The sequence below is a fragment of the Myotis myotis genome, unplaced genomic scaffold, assembly GCF_014108235.1.
Source record: "Myotis myotis isolate mMyoMyo1 unplaced genomic scaffold, mMyoMyo1.p scaffold_m19_p_48, whole genome shotgun sequence".
Classification (NCBI taxonomy): Eukaryota; Metazoa; Chordata; class Mammalia; order Chiroptera; family Vespertilionidae; genus Myotis; species Myotis myotis.
In genome coordinates this window covers 383,954-402,855 of record NW_023416355.1, presented here as the reverse complement: position 1 = coordinate 402,855, position 18,902 = coordinate 383,954, and the positions used below count along the sequence as shown (strand labels likewise).

The 18,902-nt window shown below is 64.6% G+C and overlaps 2 protein-coding genes across 3 annotated transcripts in view; one reads left to right on the top strand and one right to left on the bottom strand.

The window, feature by feature from the left end:
• The window catches only part of GNB1 (G protein subunit beta 1), a 62,973-nt gene extending 59,884 nt beyond the window's left edge, over window positions 1-3,089 (bottom strand). The window contains exon 1 of one of the 2 annotated variants that reach the window (XM_036307597.1): window positions 2,865-3,089. The gene's annotated coding sequence lies outside the window, so the exon portion shown is untranslated. The remainder of the gene's footprint in view (window positions 1-2,864) is intronic. The other variant, XM_036307598.1, reaches the window with a different exon arrangement.
• CALML6 (calmodulin like 6) lies at window positions 1,388-18,866 on the top strand. The gene is made up of 6 exons (XM_036307600.1): window positions 1,388-1,526; window positions 16,609-16,656; window positions 17,533-17,707; window positions 17,804-17,948; window positions 18,275-18,375; window positions 18,454-18,866. The coding sequence occupies exons 2-6, from the start codon at window positions 16,654-16,656 to the stop codon at window positions 18,498-18,500; spliced, it is 471 nt and encodes a 156-aa protein (XP_036163493.1). The 5' UTR covers window positions 1,388-1,526; window positions 16,609-16,653; the 3' UTR covers window positions 18,501-18,866.
• Window positions 18,867-18,902: the final 36 nt, after the last annotated feature.

Below are 18,902 nucleotides of genomic sequence, written 5' to 3'. Positions count from 1 at the left end.
ATGAGATGTCCCAGTACTCAATATATACACTTCTCCACAAAGATTTGGACAGTTTCCTTCTTTCAATACTGCTACACATTCAGTTTTGTAAATTACTTCTCTGATCTCGGTTTGAATTTAAGTTTTTTAACCCCTCATTTTATGTTCACAAAACCAAACATTTAGTTGAACTGTCTACTTCTTAATTTCTCTAACCACTCTGATCTCGAAAGCAAACCTGAACTTGGAATTTACACCACGGCTGAAAAATTCTAAAACCTTGTGCTCAATGCCTCCCAGACTTACACTAAATAGGGGTTTCAGAATAATCGGGCATGCCATATGGTCAAGCCCAGATAATAAAACTGAGACTGTCTATTACCAATCCACTAATGCTAAAAGCCAGAGTGTACACAGCAAGAATTTAATCCAATTCAGAGACCCACATGAGCCAAATCCTTTGGCCAGAGAAAAAAACAATCCAATTAATAAACTACAGTACATGCCAGGGCTGCACACTAAAGTAAAATCAATGTTATTCACTGAAGTATTAGCTGCGAAGCCAACTGACGGTGGACAAGTCTACAGACATCCTGAAGACCTTTCCCGAAGATATTTGAGGAAATATAACTTTTCCAATCAAATCAGTGAATAAAAGACAATCAAAGTGACCAGGCATGAAAAAGATTTTTTTTAAATATTTTTTTACTGATTTCAGAGAGAAAGGGAGCGGGAGAGAGAGAGAAACACCCATGATGAGAGAGAATCACTGACCCGCTGCCTCCGGCACGCCCCCCACTGGGGACCGAGCCCCCACGTGCCTGACCTGGAACCAAACCGTGACCTTCTGGTTCATAGGTCAACGTTCAACTCCTGAGCCACAGCCCGAGGACATTTTTTCCACTGATTTTCAAACGAAGTGGAAAGGAGAGGAAGAGGAAGAGAGAGAGAGAGCGAGCTCCATGTGGAGGCACATAGACTGGCTGCCTCCACAGGCGGACAGGCCCAGGCCCCTGCCCAGGAACGAACCCGGGACCAGGGCCCGCAGCAGGGCGATGGGCACCCACAACAGGGCTGCGGGCTGCGGGCTGCGGGCGCCGGGCACAGCCTCGAAGGAAACGGGCGGCCAAGGGCCCGGGACAGCAGCGGCGCTGAAGGTGCAGCCCCGGAAGGACGGGCCCGGCTCGGCAGCTCCGACTCCGCCGGGAGATCGGCAGAAGCTGCCACCAGTTCGGGGCGAGGCTCACACCGACCGCCACGTCGGGCGCCGCTCGGCCCAGCCGCCAGCCCAGGCTCAGGGGGAGCAAAAAAGGAACTGCCCGCCGCTCCGGGCACAGGCACTGCTGGGAGGACCGGGCAGACCCTGCCGGTCCCCCTGGAATCCAGACAACCCTTCCTTCCGGATAAAGCACCCTCCACCCCGCACCCCACACACCCCCCGAAAGGCGAAGCTCAAATGAGAACCAGAGAGGCCGCCGGACTCGGAGGAGGGTCCCGCTCCGGACCGCCTCCAGGATCCGGGACCCCGCCAGCGGCCCACCTACTGGGTGAGTAACCGACACGTCCGCTCGGAGGAGCCCCGGGGGTCGCCTCTGGGTGAGGCTCCCGGACAGGCGGTCAGCGCCGGGCACACACGGAACCCACGTTCCCCACACAGGCGCCGCCCTCCCGAGGGGGACCCGACCCCGACGACAGCGCTGCCGGGAGGAACCGGGGCGAGGCCGCCGCTCCCGTGCGCTCGCCGCGCCGCGAGGGGCGTGGGAGGCTCCTCCGTGGGACCAGCCACCCGCCCGCGAGGAAACCCCGCGGCTGCGTCCCGGGCCGGGGCTTGGCCTCCGCGGGGGGGACGGCTAGCACCCCCTCCCCCACCCGCGGCCAACGGGACGCCCGCCGGGCGCCGCGGGCACCAGCCCCCGAGGGCTCCCCCGCTCCGCTCCCCTCCCCGGCGCCCCGACCCCGCACCGCGGGCCCCACGCCGTCGGGGCGGAGGGTCCGGGAGCGCGCGGCGCTGACAAAGACGGCGGCGGCCGCGCCATCTTGTCGCGGGGCCTGGACGCCCGGCCATTCATCAGGGCGCGGGGGCCGCGGGGACCCCGGCCCGGGCCTGCCCCCGCGTCCGCCGCCCCGCCCGCAGGCCCCGCACCGCGCGCGGCAGCAAACAGCGAGGACGGGCTCGCCGTGGGGCTGCCTCCCGCCTCCGGTCCAAACGGGGCCGACCGGCAATCGCGCTGGTGCGGACGCTCCCAGCACAGCCCTCCGGCCCCGGCCTCAGTCCCCCCGAGGCCCGGCGGCCGCGCTTCCTCATTTCATCGCCCCCCGGCCCCCGCCGTCACCAAACCCCAACTCCGAAGCCCGGAAAGAGGCCCCGTGCCCAGCACCCCGAGGGCCCGGCGCCCACACCCACCGCGGACCCGCCGCGCCGCCTTTGTTCTCGCGGCCCGACCGCCGGCCGCGCGGGAGGGGCCCGGCCCGGGCCTCAGACCCGGGACCGCGCCCAGAACCCCGACGGGACCCCGCACCCCACCCAGGACCCTGACGGCGGGCCCAGGTCTGGGAGCCAGGACCCGGGACCCCAGCACTCGGACCCAGGTCCCCGGACCACAACCCCGACCCGGACCCCTGACCCCGGCCCCGGAGGCGAACCCCGGACCTGGGACCCCGGACCACGGACCTCCGCCCCGCCCGCGGCCGCCGCCCGCAGGGTCCCCCGCCGCCGCCCCACGGACCGCACCCGGGCGGGGCAGGAAGACGCGGCCCGCGGCGGGGGGGGGGGGGGCCTGCGGGCGGCGGCCGGGGGCCGCGGGGAGGGCCCGGGGTCAGCCGCCCGGCAGGGGCAGCCAGGCCGGGGCCGCGGGGCTAGGAGGAGCGGGGGCCGCCGCGCTCACCTCGGCGCTCGTCCCGCCGGCCGCGCCCGCACCCCGCGCCTCAGCCTCGGCCGCCGCTCCGGGGGGGGTCGCGCTCCGGCCTCCGCGGGCGCTGCAGGTGCGCGGCGAGGCTCGGTCCGGTCCCGCGGCGGCTGCTCCTCTCCGCGCCCGCGCCCGCCGCCGCCTCCGTCCGCCCTCAGACGCCTCCAGCCATCGATGGGCGCGGCGGCCCCTGTCCGCAGCCTCGGGAAACCCCACGGCCGCGTCACCGCGCACGCCGCGCGCACGCACGACCTGGCCGCTCCCCTGGCGCGCGCACGCACGCGAGCTTCCTCCCGCCGGGCCCGCGCGCGAGGCAATTAAAGGGGCCGCGCCCGCCCGGACCCCGCGGTTCCGAGGCAGGGAGGCCTCGCCCCGCCCGGGCACCCCGAACCCCCGTTCCGCACCGGCGCCCGCGGCCCTCGCCCCGCGCGCCCAGCCCGGCCGCCCTCAGCGCAGGGGTCCCACGAGCTGGCCGAGGTCGGCCTCCAGGGCCCCGCGTCCCCGCCGCCTCCCGTCCTCCCGGCTGATGTCTGGCTCCCGGTTCCAGGGATGCCCCCCACCTGCCTCTGCACCACGAGGCCTGCAGCCCGACCCCCCGGCGCCACCCCACCCCCGCTGGGCTCAGGCACTGAGAGCGCACCAGCGCCCAGGGGTGCCCTCGCCCCCAGCGGTGCCCTCGCCGCTCTTGCCTGCATGTCTGGGTGGCCCTGCAATCCAGCCCGGACCACCCCACCCATTGGGGACCGCTCCCCAGGTCACGGCCCCCCACTGGGCCTTCCCTTCTGCGCCCACCCATCCCCCATCCTTGCCGCCCGCCCTGCCTCGGGTCCTGGCACAGGGCGCCCCAGGCTCATCCCAGGCCTTCCCTGCTCCAACCCTAAACTCAGCCATGTTCCCCAGAAATCCTGATTCCTGCCAGTGCTTAGGGGCCGGGGTCAGGGCTCCGGGGGTGCTTGGTGCTCCTGGGGTGTCATTGCCTGTGGTCCCTGCCAGGGGACAGGACTAGGGAGCACATGTATGTACACGCACACGACCCCCCAGGTAGTCAACTTCCCATGGCCTCGGACACCCCACCCCCTCCCCCACAGGGACTCTGGCCCCCAGGGAGCCACCAGGGCCCCCCCTGCAGAGAGGTTCACCTTCATCAGCGGAGCAAGAACCGAACCAGCCGATTGCTCCTCTGGATAAAGCTGGCATCGCCCCCCCCACACACACACCTAACCTGCAGGTCCCTCTGCCCTCCCAGCTGTGGGTCCTCTCTGCTCCCTGCACAGGGAGGCCACCACGCTCAGCAGACAGGATGGGAGAGGAGGAGGGGGAGGAGGAAGGGGAAGGAGAAGGGAGCAGGTGGGGTGTGGGTGGAGGCTGACCAGGCCGGGGAGCTGGAGGGTGAGTGTCTGTGGGGATGGCAGGAGGCCTGGGGACCCTCAGAACCCTCACCCCAGGGCCATGGCGGGCACCAGGCTGCAGGCCTGCCCGCGTCCGGGGCCCTCACAGGCCTGGCCCCGGCTCTCCTGCCCCGCCCCCCCATGATCCCGGTCGGGCTCCTCCCCAGTTGCACCAGGGCTGCAGGGCTGGGCCCCTGGACCACTGCCCACCCCAGTGGTTCCAGGGTTTCGGGGGCCGCCCCGGCACCCCAGCTAATCTGTAGGTCCGCAGGGTGTGGCAGCACCTTCCCTGAACTGGCCCTGTGGCCTCGACCTGAAGTCCTCCTTTATGTGTTTATGGACGGGTGTGAGGGCAAAGGTGAGGGGGCGGGCGGGGGGGGCTAGGTCCCTGTCCCCAGGTCCCCCTGCAGCCAGGCTCCCGGCCTTCTCTGCTGTGCACTGAGGGGCCCAGGCACCCCCTTCCCACACCAGTGCCCAGGCCACAGGGCCTCTGGCTTTGGGACGCATGAGTGGGGCGTGGTCAGCTCTCAGGAACCCACGGTGCCTCCAGGGTCTGAAGGCCACTGTGGGGACCCTGCTCTCCCTGCCCTCACCCTCCCTCCCGCCCGCCCGCCCAGGCCTCCTACAGATTTGGCCCCAGCTGCTGCCTGGCCCCTCCTCCACGGGGCGTGAGCTCCTGCCCAGGGGGCAGAACCCAGGCTCCTGACTTCCCAGCCTCACGCCCTTCCTCTGGAGACGTGGCTGAGCGACCAGCCTGTGGCCCGAGTCCACAGCTGCACCGGCCAGCAGGGTCCAGCCCAGGGCCAGGCCGCCGGCAGCTGCAGGGCCCCGGGGTGAAGGAGGCTGCCCAGGTGCCTGGCTGAGAGCCAGGCCTTTACTGGAAACCCGGGGGGCGCAAATGCATAATTTAGATGCACCTCCACCCCATCTGCTCTTCCGCAGGACTCGGCCTGACAGGGAACTAGGTCTTTTGAAACGTAAATTATTCAAGCAATCTGTGCACATAAGCAATCTGTGCACATAAGCAGGACCCGCCGCGCCCATCGGCCGCCAGCAGGCCAGGCTTTGAAGGGTGTGGGAGCCGAGGGGGCTCCCGCAGGGTCTGTTGGGGGGGGGGGGGGTCCTGCGGGGCCAGGTCTGCCTCAGCCACGTGGGGCCTGGCGCTGCTGCCTGTAAGTGAGGCAGGAGCCTGACCTGCCTGGAGCCCCAGAGGACCAGGGAGGAGGGCGAGGGAGGGAGCGGAATGTAGGTAATCCAGACGCGATAATTAGTCCCGCGGCTTCCAGACGCAGGGTTTGGTGACAAACGGGGTCAGGAAAGCGAGGAGGCCGCTCCTCGCAGCTTCTCTCGGCAGACATGGGCGCCAGGGGTGTACACCTGCCCGGACACGGGGTGGGTGGGGTGGCCAGTGTAGCAGGCAGCAAGGAAGCGAGAGGAGCCATGTGGGTGCTGAGGGGGGCGGAGGCTGGTGGTCTCAGAGCCCAGGGAGGGGTCAAGGCCCCAAGATGGGTGTGGCCAGCAAGATCGGGCATCAAAACCAGGAGGCTGGTGTGCTGGGCAGACGGCCTCACCAGCCCTGGGGAGGGTGCTGGCATTGCCTCTGCTGCCGGCGCCCTGAAGGACCCCTGCACCCTCCCCCCGTGCAGTAGAAGCAGCCCCCTCCCCCCTTCCTGTCCCCAAGCCCCAGCCATGCTTCTGGTGAGCTGACCCCTGTGCCTGGCACCCTCCTGGTCACCCCCTTTGGTCAGGAACTGGACATCCCTCAGGGGAGGCATGGGAGAGGCGAGGCCTGGCTCCATCGGTGGGTTTGGGAGTTCGTGGAGCGAGGCACCTTTGTTTGAGAGCACAAACCTCTCTAACGGAGAAGGAGGCAACCGTGAGCCGGGAGACTCGTCAGATCTTAGGGCAGCGAGTGGCAGAAGCTCAAACCAGCCGATGTGAAAAGAGGCAATTGACTGGCTCAGGGAACGAGTCCATGTGCAGATGGTGGGTATCAGGCATGGCTGGATCCAGGCATTCCCCGAGGCTGTGAGGCTCCCTACTTGGCTCTGCTCCCACCCCCTCCCGTGGTGCTTCCTCTTCTCTCTCTCTGCCTGGCGGGGAATGGCCGCCTCCTGTCGCCCCCAGCCTAGAAGCTGCGGGGCTCCACGGGCTCTGGAGTGGCCCGTGTTGACCCAGGAGGCCTCTGAAAGGCCGCACTCAGGTTCCATGTGGTCCTGGAGGCAGGGGGTGGAGGAGCCAGAGTTCGGGCCCTACTGGGACACCCCAGCTCCCACAGCTAAGGGCTGTCTCCAGGGAGGCAGGCTGCTGGGCAGGGAAAAAAACGGCGTCCCACCGCCTGTTGGCTAAAAGCAGGACCAAGGCAGCACAGGCCCAGGCTCCTGGCTCCTCCTGGCCGGCCCCTGCCTCTGGCCTCTGGGCCCTAAAACCGGATGCTGGGTCAGAGCCTGGAGGGACAGGGCTGGGCAGGCTCCAGCTTGCCCCCTGCACTCTGCCCCAACCCTGACAGCCTGGGGGCATCAGGAGTGCCCCAGGGGCAGTCAGTGCTTCCACCCACCCCAGCCCCATTTCCTGCCGGGGCCTGGGCGGCTCCTTGGCAGGGAGGCCACAATTGTTCTCGGAGCTTCCCCCAGCTGCCTGCAGCAGGCGGGCCAGCCGCCAGCCCAGCCTAGTGCGTGGCTCTGCCCGAGGCACATCCTGGGCCTAGGCCTGGGCGGCTGGGGGCACTGGAAGTGTGATGCAGACATGCAAAGGCCTAAGGAGCGGGGGAGGGGGGGCAAGGGTCAGGAAAGGGCACACAGACACCGCCCGCCACCAGTGCGCCGGAGAAATGAGGGGATAAGGAGGCTGAAGGGCAGAGGCAGCCACTGCTTGGGCCAGGCTTTGGGCTCTGAGTCCTGGAGACCCCTCTGGCGCCCCCGCCCTGCTGCTCCCAAGCCTCCTGTCCTCAGGTTCCCTGTCTCCCACTGCCAGCACCTGCCAGGGAAACAGCGTGCACCTGTGGCACCAGCAGGCGGGGGGGTGGGGGGGGTGGGGGGGGTGGAGGGTGAGCGGGGGGCCAGTCCAGTCCAGCCCTGGGGGTGCCTAGCGAAGCCCTCCTGAGCCCTGGCAGGCCCCCCCCAGGACAGTGACAGCTCAAAGACGGACTCAGAGCTGCCCTGGAACTGCCCTCTCACCCCAGGAAGCTGCCCGAGGTCTCCTGATGCAAAGATGCCAAAAGGGGCCGTGTCCAGCGCAGCCACGGGCAGAGCAGCCTTCCCTGAGGGCAGGGGAACAGGGACCACAGGACAGGGGCACGGGGGGGTGGGGGGGTACCCAGGTCACATCTGTCTCGCCACACCCACCACCGGGGTGTTGTCACATGGCGCCCCGGCCCTGGGTGCCCAGAAGGAACGGCCCTTCCTCTGAGCCTACGTCTTGGTTGCTGTCCTGACTGCCCCATGGTCTCTTCACAGGTCACAGACCTGCAGGGACCGTCATCTCCATCAGAAAGACCCCATCAGCCCGGCCAGCGGGGCTCAGGGGTTGAGCGTCGACCTATGAACCAGGAGGTCACGGTTCGATTCCCAGTCAGGGCACATGCCTGGGTTGTGAGCTCGGTCCCCAGTGTGGGGCGTGCAGGAGGCAGCCGATCCATGATTCTCTCTCATCATGGATGTACCTCACTCTCTCTCTCTCTCCCCCTTCCTCTCTGAAATCAATAAACATCTCTATATATAAAAGTTTAAGCTACTGAACGACCGAACAACTGAACAACCGGTCGCCATGATGCGCACTGACCACCAGGGGGTAGACGCTCAGCACGGGAGCTGCCCCCTGGTGGTCAGTGAGCTCCCACAGCCAACCTCCTGCAGCCGCCATCCTCCTGCGGTCCCTCCCCCTGGCCAACTTCACATGGCCCCTGATCGCCAGCCAGGCTGAGGGACCCCACCCGTGCACGAATTCATGCACCGGGCCTCTAGTGTGTGTGTGTGTGTGTGTGTGTGTGTGTGTGCATGAAAGACCCCACCATACTGCCCCTCCCTTGAGGGGGCAGGTCAGCCCTGTGCCCGAGTGGCCATGTCCCCACCCTCCCCTCTGCTCAGCCCAGCAGGAAGTGTCCACGGGAAGTTCCTCCGCCCAGGGTGTCCTGCTTCCCCCTGACCTGGGGGTGGGGGAGTGGGGGTGGGGTGGGAGGGTGGGGGGGTAGTTGGGGGGCGCCTCTCAAGCCCTCCCAGGACTCCCGGCTCCCTATGTAGTTTCTGTCTCATCAGCTACGTGTTCGTTTCACGTTGTGGTAAAATTTACCACTTAGACCAGTGATGGCGAACCTTTTGAGCTCGGCGTGTCAGCATTTTGAAAAACCCTAACTTCACTCTGGTGCCGTGTCACATATAGAAATTTTTTTGATGTTTGCAACCATACTAAAACAAAGACTTCTATTTTTGATATTTATTTTATATATTTAAATGCCATTTAACAAAGAAACATCAACCAAAAAAATGAGTTCGCGTGTCACCTCTGACACGCGTGTCATAGGTTCGCCATCACTGACTTAAATCCTTTGGAGAGTCCAGTTTAGTGACATTTACAAATCACAGGATCGCGCAGCCGGCACGTCCGTCTAGTCTAGTGTCAGACCATCCTCATCGCCTCCGAGAAAACCCACACCCTGAGCAGCCCTCCCCCCGCCCCCCCCACCAGCCCCGAAGCCACTGACCCGCTGTCGTCCCTGCATTGGGGTGACCTGTCCCGTCTGCTTCCCTCTCTCAGCACCACCCTCTCGAGGCCCCTCCACGTGGTAGTGGGTGTGAGGCTCCGCTCCTCGTTAAGGCTGACGGACCACACGCGTTTACCTGTCACCGCTGACGGACACGTGAGCTGCTCCTACCTTTCGGCCTCGGTGATTAGAGCTGCTCTGAACATCTGTTTCCAGTTCTTTTGAGTATTTGCTTAGGGGTGGGATTGCAGGGTCAGGGGGCACGCTAACCCGGGCACTGCCACTCCGTCTTCCACGGCAGGCCCACTGTGTGCACCCCCCGCAGCCACACACGGGGTCCGATGGCTCCGGGTTCTTGCCAGCACTTATTACTGTCTGTCTTTTTAAAACATACATTTTTATTTATTTCAGAGAAGAACGGAGAGGGAGACAGAGATAGAAACATCAATGATGAGCCCTAACCGGTTTGGCTCAGTGAATAGAGCCTCGGCCTGCGGACTCAGGGGTCCCAGGTTCGATTCTGGTCAAGGGCATGTACCTTAAGGACTCTTGCCGGGAGCCAGTCCATGCTTGCTGTTTCAAGGGACCTGGCATATATGGCATACTGTTCTTAATATGTTTGCTCACCTTCTTGGCACTATGTGTTTTAACCAAGGTCTCTGAGAAAGGTTGTTTCCCCAGGTAGGGATTTTCCCCTGAAGTTAGGGAGGGAATAAAACCCCTTAACTAAGTGCCAGGTGGGTAATTAATCACTTTAACTACGAACAATCATGCTTAAGCTACATAATCTTTACTCCCTGGAATGGAGATAAGAAACGCCCTAACCTTTGAAATAGAGATTGATAGGATTGGAATCAACTGGTATAAATACAGATGTAAGAAGACAGAACACACAGAACTAGAGACAGAAGAACTTCGCTGGAGAGAACATGGCAAAAGATCCTGGACTGAACCTGACTACAGAAATGGGCAAGAGAACCTGACTAGAACCTGGTGACTGAACCTGGCTGGAGAACCTGGATTGAACCTGGCTGGAGAACCTAGCAAGAGAACATGGACACAGAACCTGGCTGGAGATCTGAAGCAGAACTTCGCTGGAGATCCAGACCAGAACTTGGCTGGAGATCCTGGCTGGAGATCCTGGCTAGGCTGCTGATCAACTGAACGCTGTCTCCGTGTCCTTCCTTCTTCGCCGACTCCGTCTACACCTTTGGGGACCCCTGGACCCGCTGGGGCTGGACCCCGGCATGACTGGGACATTTTTGGGGGGGAGATTTTTTATTGATAGATTGATTGATTTTTAGAGAGAAAGGAAAGGGGGGGCGGGGGTGAGAGAGACAGAAACAGACAGACATCGACGTTTGTTCCACTCTCAGCTGCAGTCGCTGGCTGATTCCCGCAGGTGCCCTGCCCCGGGAGCCAGACCTGCCTCGGCCTGTTGGGATGACGCTCTAACCAGCTGGTAACCCAGCCAGGCCCGAGGCGTGGACGTTTTTCATGTCCACATCACTGAGGCACATCTTGGGGTGGCTGGTTCTGAACCCCCACAGGGTCACGAGGCCAGGGCAGCAGGGACCAGCACAAGGCCCAGAGCTGGGCTGAGGGGGCACGTGTAACGCAGCCAGGAGGCAGGACGGGGCTAGGCCTTGAGTGCCGGGCCTGGGGGCGCCTTCGAAGGAAGGAGGGGACCCTTTCTGTCCCTCACCTCCGCCCCAGTGCTCCTCCCCCAGGCGCCCTAGCAAAGCACCTGCTCACCCCACATGGCTGCCATCTTCCACTTCCTAGAGCCTTTGTAATTCCCAGTGCCTGGTTTTGTCTGCAGGGCAGAGAGCCTCCTCGCCCTGGCGCAGCCTGGAGAGGCTCTGGATATGGTGGCCATGCCAGCTGCTGGTGGCACAGGTGTTGCAAGGGGTCTTGCTCCTGGAGGCCCCTGCGTCCCATCCCGCTGAGCGCCCTTACTTCCATTGAACACCCGGGGACACTGCTCAGCCCGGGGTCCCTTCCCTCCCCTCCCACCCTGGGGCGAGGCCGGTGACCTGGGCCCTCTTGCCTTCTGAGCCTGCCTTCCTTCTGCCTTTGCCCCTTTCGGGTCTCCAGCCTGTCAGGACCTAGGGCAGCTCAGCGCCTCCATCCGCCTTTGGAAGTGGGGGTGGGTGCGGGGGGCTGAGGGAGTGTCTGGGGCGTGGTGTGGGCGGGGAGGGGGGGGGAGACAGCCGTGGGAGGGTCCCTGGGTCCCTACTGTGCTCTCTTGCCCCTCGGCCCTAGGCCACCAGGCGAGTCAGGTGGGGACCACAGCCAGTGCCCTGGGGTGGGGGTGGGGGGAGACAGCAGATGCCCGGGCCCCAGTGCACCCTGCAGCATCCCCAGGCCCCAGTCCCGGGGTTCAGTCCTGCAGGGCCTCCACAGGGGACCTCCATCTGGACTTCAGCTCTGCTGTGCTCCAGGGCCTGGGGGCTGTTTGTCACAGGCTCCTGCCCCTGAGGCCCAGCCCACCTGCCACCCGGGAGATGATGCAAGGTGTGCCTGGAAGGCGCAACACCCAGCGGGCAGGAATGGGACCAGCAGAGCTGGAGAGGGTGGAGCTAGAGGGGGTGGGCTCAGAGGCCTGAAGGTGGAGGAGGAGGTGGGCTAGGACCCCAGGCGGCGGGGTGCTGGGTGGAGCTCGAAGCACCCCTGGTCCCTCCTGGGTGGCGGGGCCTGCAGGCCTGGGTGTTTTGGAAACCAGCGGTTGGGGCCCAGGGGTGCTGCCCGGCACCAGGGCCCGGGAGCTCTCACCCTGACGTCAGCCTGGGACTGTGTCTGCTGTTCTCCCTGGCTCACCCCCAGGGCTCACCTGCGCTGGGTCCCCTGGGGGGAAGACCTCTGAGGGAGACCAGGGGGAGAAAGACCCGCCGAGGGTGAGGGGCTGTGGGTCACGCTGAGGCCGGGCCATGGTGCCCGCCCCTGCTGCCTGGCGCTGCCCTCCATGGGCCCAGGGTGCTGCCCCCGAGGCCAGGCCCTGCGCAGAGGCCGGACAGGCAGCACCCCCTTGGCAAGGGCTTCCCCTTTTCGAGCCGCGGTTTCCCGCTTGTGCAGCACAGCCCTCCCGGCCCCGGCCCCCGGGAACTCGCTGCAGCGGGTCTGAGGCTCCTGATGCATGGAGAACCTTAGCTTTCGGACAGAGGGCCTGTGTGGCCACAGGCACCCGAGACCCAGGGAGACAAGGAGGAGCCACAGAACACGGCAGCCCCCGGCCCGCGGAGGAGCAAGGGGCCAGGGCCCGGGCTGCGGGGGGTCCGCTGGGAGGTGCAGGGGCCTGGACGGGGCGGGTCCCACAGGCCCCTGGGCCGGCGGCGGGGTCTCAGCTCGCAGGCCGCGGCCCCTGCGGCACAGCCGCCTCGGAGGCAGCCTGCCCCGGGCCTGCTCGCACGGGGTCCGCACGGGGTCCCCGGGGTGCACAGCGGGGTCGCCCAGGGGCTTCTCCGCGGCCCGGACGGTCGGGGTCAGCGCAGGCTCCGCATCTGCGCGGCCCGGCCCGCCCCACGTTCTGCGGAACAGGAGCGGGGCAGCCACCCCTGGGTTTCGGTCCTAGCGGTTGTGGGAGCTCAAAGGGAGGCTCCGAGGGCGGGGCGGGCTTGGAACCGGGGCACCGGGCGCGGCCGGGGCGGTGGACTCCGGACGGAGGCCCCGCCCAGCTCCGTCCCGGGACGGCGACCTCAAACCCGCAGACCCGGAACTGCTGCGGGCCCCGCCCCTGCCGGCTCCGCGCGGCTCACGAGCGCCGCCTGGTGCTCACGCGCGGAATGGCCGCCCGGCTCGCCGCTTCCGGGTTAGGGTTGAGTGACGGGGCGGGACCAACTGACGGAAAGGGGCGGGGCCCAGAGGGGCGGAGTCTAGCGGACTTGGGGCGGGGCCTGGCGACGGGGCGGGGCCGAGTGCGGGGCAAAACCTGAGACTGAATGACAGGGAACGACAGAGAGGGCACAGGACCCAGCGATGGGCCGGGGCGGGGCCAGGGGCCAGGTGTCAAAAGGTGGGACCCAGTGAGGAGGAGGCGGGTGTGGGCCAGGGCGCCTGGGGAAGACATTAGCCTTTGCATCTGCAGACGAGGCAGGAAGAGGGCGGGCATCGCCAGCTCTGGGGGTCCGAATGGGACACAAAGGCGCGGGCTGAGCTGCGAGTCCCTCTCCTGCCTCGGACATGTGCGCGCTTGGCTCTCGGCCTTCACCGCCTGCTCTCCTGGGCCTCCTGCTCGCAGCCGGCAGGTCCTGGAATCTCTTGGACTCCACAGCCACGTGAGCCAAGTCCCTATAATAATAAATCTGTATGGAATTGGCTGCCTTTTGTGGAGAATCCTGACTAATACCACATGCAATGATATTATTACCCAGCCTTAAAAAAAGAAGGAAGTTCTGACCCCGCGCGCGACGGGCCTGGACCTCGGGGACGTGGTGCTCCACGACATGAGCCAGGCCCAGAAGGACAGAGGCTGTGTGACTCCACTCCCCGGGGGCCCTGGAGGCGGCAGGTCCAGGGACAGAGAGCAGCCGGGAGCAGGCGGGGGAGGCGGGGTGAGTGCTGGCGCAGGACAGTGTCGGTTTGGGAAGATGGACAGTCCTGCAGAGGTGACAGCTGCGCAGCACGTGAATGTGCTGAGTCCGGAGCTGTGCCCGGGAGGGTTAGGAGGGTAAATTCTGTATGGTGTGTTTTTTGGTTGTTGTTAATCCTCACCCCAGGATATTTTTCTATTGATTTTTACAGAGAGTGGGAGGGAAGGAGGAGAGGGTGAGAGAGAGAAACATCCATGTGAGACACAGCCATTGGTTGCCTTCCAAATGGGCCCCTACCAGGGTCCGGGATCGAACCTGCATCCCAGGCACATGCCCTTGACTGGAAATTGAACCTGAGACCCTGTGGTCCTCAGGCCGACACTCTAACCACTGAGCTCACCGGCCAGGGCTAGGAGGTGTGTTTTTATCACTAATAATAAGATGACGAAGCTGGTGTGGCTCAGTGGATGGAGCATCGGCCTGCGGACTGAAAGGTCCCAGGTTCGATTCCGGTCAAGGGCATTGTACCTGGGTTGGGGCACATCCCCAGTGGGAGATGTGCAGGAGGCAGCTGATCCATGTTTCTCTCTCATCGATGTTTCTAACTATCTCTCTCCCTTCCTCTCTGTAAAAAAATCAATAAAATATATATATATAAAAAAATAAAATGTTTCATAATAAACATTTAAAAATAATAATAATAATAATAGCCCTAGCCGGCTTGGCTCAGTGGATAGAGAGTCGGCCTGCGGGCTGAAGGGTCCCAGGTTCGATTCCAGCCAAGGGTTGCAGGCTTGATCCCCAGTAGGGGGCGTGCAGGAGGCAGCCCATCAGTGATTCTCTCTCATCATTGATGTTTCTCTCTCTCCCCTCTCCCTTCCTCTCTGAAATCAATAAAGAAATATATATATTTTTTAAATAATAAGGCGGTGATATGCAAATTGACCCTCACTCCATCACACCGTCACAAGATGGCTATGCCCGCAGCAGAGACGGGGCTTGACGGAGGACCTCAGGCTGTGGCCTCCACCCGGCACCAGGCCGGGGGACCTGAGGCCCTGTCCCCGCCCAGCGGGGCTTGGTGGGGGTGGGGCCGGCCAGGTCTGGACCTTGCCCAATGGGGATGGGGCCGCCGGGTCTGGGTCTTGCACAATTTCAAGGTACGTGCGGGTGGGCGGGGACTTGACTCTGGGTCCCGTGGCGCGCCCCAGACTCTGACAGGAGGAAGATTTTCATATACATTTTACTAATTTTCATCTCTGACACTTCTATTATAGAGAAAGGGCAAATAGCAATATTAAAATATTTCCTCTAATGCCCTTTTAATGTGCACGAATTTTGTGCACCAGGCCCCTAGTAATAATAATAAAGATGTTGTCCTGGCTGGTGTGGCTCAGTTGGTTGGGCCTTGTCCTGTGCACCAAAGGTCCCTGGTTCGATTCCAGGTCGGGGCACATGCCCAGGTTGCAGGCGTGACCCCCAGTAGGGGGCGTGCAGGAGGCAACCCATCAGTGTGATGCTCTTGCCTTGACGTTTCTCTTTCTCCCTCTCGCTTCCTTTCTCTCTAAAAAGAAAATAAAAGCACTGTGGGTGTAATTAATGTTCCGTGAGTAATATTTTATGTGAATTTCACCACCGAATCCATAAATATACGGGAGAAACCTCACAGCGAGAGCTAGAGGAGTGCTGGAGCAAATGCCTGAGCACCGGAGCCTCGTAGAGTGACGTGAAGTTACCCCCCGTTTTCCCCTCCGCCCGAGGCTCCCGCCCGCTGGGCTGTCTCCCTTCCCGTCTTCTCCACACACTGTGTTCGGGCTTTTGGATGCGAAGAGTTTCCCTGAAATGGCGTTCCACTTCCGATGCCTGTGGTTTGGGATTTTCAAGGGAGCGAGGTATTGGGACGAAGGGACTCAGAGCAGGACTCTCTTCCAGCCTGGCTGCCCGTGACCTGGCGCCCGCCGGAGCCATCCTGTCCCGTCAGCACAAATCCTGTGCCCTCAGCAGTTGGCCTGGGCCTGGGTGGGACGCTGGACGCTGGAGGCTGGACGCTGGAGGCTGGAGCCAGCTCCGGGAGGGTGGGGGGTGGGGGAGGGGAAGACAGGGCATGGCTCACCTGCTCAGATTCATCAGGCGGCCCAGGCTGGGGCAGGTGTGTGAGTGTGTGTGTGTGTGTGTGAGACTCGGGGGACCACACACGGGGTGGGATGGGGGGACAGTGATGGGAACTGAGTGGGGGCTGTCTGGGACTATCCCTGGGGGCAGGGACTGGAGGGGGTGGGAGGACCCCCCTCCAGAGGCCTGGTGCTCAGTTGAGGGGGACGGGAGACCCAGGCTGAGGTGTTGGGAGGCGGGTGGGGTGGGTGCGTGTGTTTCGGGGCTGAGCACATGTGTGCAGGTATGTGTGCAGCTGTGGCATCTTGTCACGGAACGGCCTGGCTCCCAGCTCCCTCAGGAGCCAGCTCTGCTGCTCTGTGTGGAAGGGGGTCAGGTTTCCCCGAGAAACCCCAGAATAGCCGCTGAGTGCCCGGAGGAGACCTGGCCTGGCCTCCGGGTGGCCGGTCTGGCCCGGTCCTGTCGTCCTGGCCCCTTACCCCCGGCCGCGTGAAGCTGCCCCCTGGACGGTGGGCCTCAGCCCCTGCTGCACGCGCCGGGGGCGGGAGAGGCCTCCTGCCCTCCCCGTGATTAGAGCGCCTGCCAGGCGCTGGCACCGCCCGGGTGCTGGGCCCTCACGGGCATGAGGGGGGTGCTGACCGGGGTGGACACCCAACAGGAACCCTCACAAATAGGTGACAGCAGCCACTGTGAGGGTCCTGCCACGGAGGGGGAGGCGGGGACACGGTGAAGAGAGAACTGCCTCTCCTGTGCCCGTGGCCCTACCACGCGTCCATTCTTGCTGGGGCCCAGGGTCCGAGGGGGGCTCCAGGGTGAGGGGATGCTCAGGCCAAGGAGAGCCAGGAAGGGGCCAGGCAGGGAAGGGCCCAGCCTGTCCCGAAATAGGACAGCAGGATCTCCGGCCCATAAAAGGATCATGGGACCTGGGCCCCAGGGACCCCAGGCAGCCAGGCCCAGATAAACGCGGCCACCTCTGCCCTGTGCTCTGCCCACAGCAGCTCTGGTGACCCTGCGCAGTGTCCTCTCGGCCGGCCGCAGACATGGTAAGGCTGCTCCCGGCAGAGTCCCGGAGCTGCTGGTGGGGAGCAGGGCTGGGGGCAGAGCCTGGGGCAACGGTGGACAGAGCCCCCGGGCGCAGGGATGGTGGGACCTGGAGCTGTGAGGGTCTCCCCGGGACGGAGGAGGAAGCCCAGCAAGGCTGGAAGAGGGCAGGGTGGGGGCCGAGACCGCACCACCCTCCAGGAAGCTGCCATGTAGGTGGCAGGCAGACGGGGCCAGGACAGACTCTGCCATAAACCATGTCTGTGCGCGGCCGGGAAGCCCCCCGCCCCGCTGCCCAGGACCCCCTCCCATCAGGCTCCTCCCCACGCGGGTCCAGGTGACCTTCACCTGCTCTCACCTGGGTCCCCTGCTGTGGCCCTGCCTGCAGCCCCTGCTCCCTCAGGGCTGACCTGTGCATCGGCCCCACCCCAGGGCCCTCCCCTGAGCTGCCTGGCAGCCGCGCCCATCTCGACGCCCACCACTTGCTCCCCTGGTCTGGGGGCTGGCTCTGGGCTGGGCCTCCTTTTTATTTTTTAATCCTCACCTGAGGATATTTCCCACTGATTGTTCTGGAGAGTGGAAGAGAGAGGGAAAGACAGAGAGAAACGTATCCATTGGTTGCCTCCCGCATGAGCCCGACCAGGGCAGGGGAGGAGCCTGCAACCCAGGTACCTGCCGGAATCGAACCCGGACCCTTTGGTCCGCAGGCTGATGCTCTACCCACTGAGCCACACCGACCGGGGCGGGGGGTGGGGGCGTCCTTTCTAAACACACACTCTGCAGGGCGTCTGTGCCACGTGTCCTGGGGCCTCAGACCTCCCTGGACCGGGGGCAGAGGGCCCCTGTGAAGCGGGCGGCGTGTCCCCATGTCCCCGCAGACCGAGCGCCTGACCGCCGAGCAGATCAAGGAGTACAAGGGGGTCTTTGAGATGTTCGACGAGGAGGGCAACGGGCAGGTGAAGACGGCCGAGCTGGAGCGGCTCATGAGCCTGCTGGGCATCAACCCCACCAAGAGCGAGCTGGCTTCCATGGCCAAGGACGTGGACCGAGACAGTGAGGCCGCACGCGCGGGGCCTGGGGAGGCTTGAGGGGGGCGGCTGCGCCCAGGCCCTCAGGGAACGTCCACACCCCCCCCCCCCCCCCCTGCAGACAAAGGCTTCTTCAACTGCGACGGGTTCCTGGCGCTGATGGGCATCTACTGGGAGAAGGCCCAGAACCAGGAGGGGGAGCTGCGGGCCGCCTTCCAGGTCTTCGACAAGGAGGGCAAGGGCTACATCGACTGGGACACGCTCAAGTAGGGCCGGGCTGGGGGTGGGCGGGGCGCTGCCTGCCGGCTGCCACTCAGGGCTGGGGTGGGCGGGGCGCTGCCTGCCGGCTGCCACTCAGGGCTGGGGTGGGCGGGGCGCTGCCTGCCGGCTGCCACTCAGGGCTGGGGGTGGGCGGGGCGCTGCCTGCCGGCTGCCACTCAGGGCTGGGGGTGGGCGGGGCGCTGCCTGCCGGCTGCCACTCAGGGCTGGGGGTGGGCGGGGCGCTGCCTGCCGGCTGCCACTCAGGGCTGGCGGTGGGCGGGGCGCTGCCTGCCGGCTGCCACTCAGGGCCGGGGGTCTGGGGGGCCTGCAGGTATGTGCTCACGAATGCGGGCGAGCCCCTCAATGAGGTGGAGGCGGAGCAGATGATGAAGGAGGCCGACAAGAACGGGGACGGGACCATCGACTACGAGGGTGAGGGGGGACGGGGGGGGGGGGGCTGGGAGCCCACAGCCGGGCAGGCTGGGCACTGACCTGTCCCTCTGCTGCCAGAGTTCGTGGACATGATGACCGGAGAGTCCTTCAAGCTGGTCCAGTAGGAGCCGCTGCTGGGCCTTGGGAGGCCTGCCGGACCAGGAGCCGCTACCCTCCCAGCCCCACCCACCTGCCACGCCCTGCCCCACCCAATCCCATCCACCCACCTGCCCCTGCTCACCCACCTGCCCCACCCACCCCAGAAAAGTAGCCAATAAACGCGCCCGCAAGACTCCTGTGGCTCCCCCGCCCCAGCCTGGCACAGATGTGGGTCTGGAAAGGGGGAGGGTTTCCCAGAGGCAGCCAGGGCGCACAGCCCAGCACCTGCTGTGATATCTGATCCCACCCATAGCTGCAGCCCGAAGGTGAGGCTGGTGCAGGTCGAGCCCAAGCACTCACCCTGTCCACCTGCCAGGGTGGGGGGCGCCCGAGAGCCCTCCCGGAGCAAGCCCTTTCCTGCAGGCAGA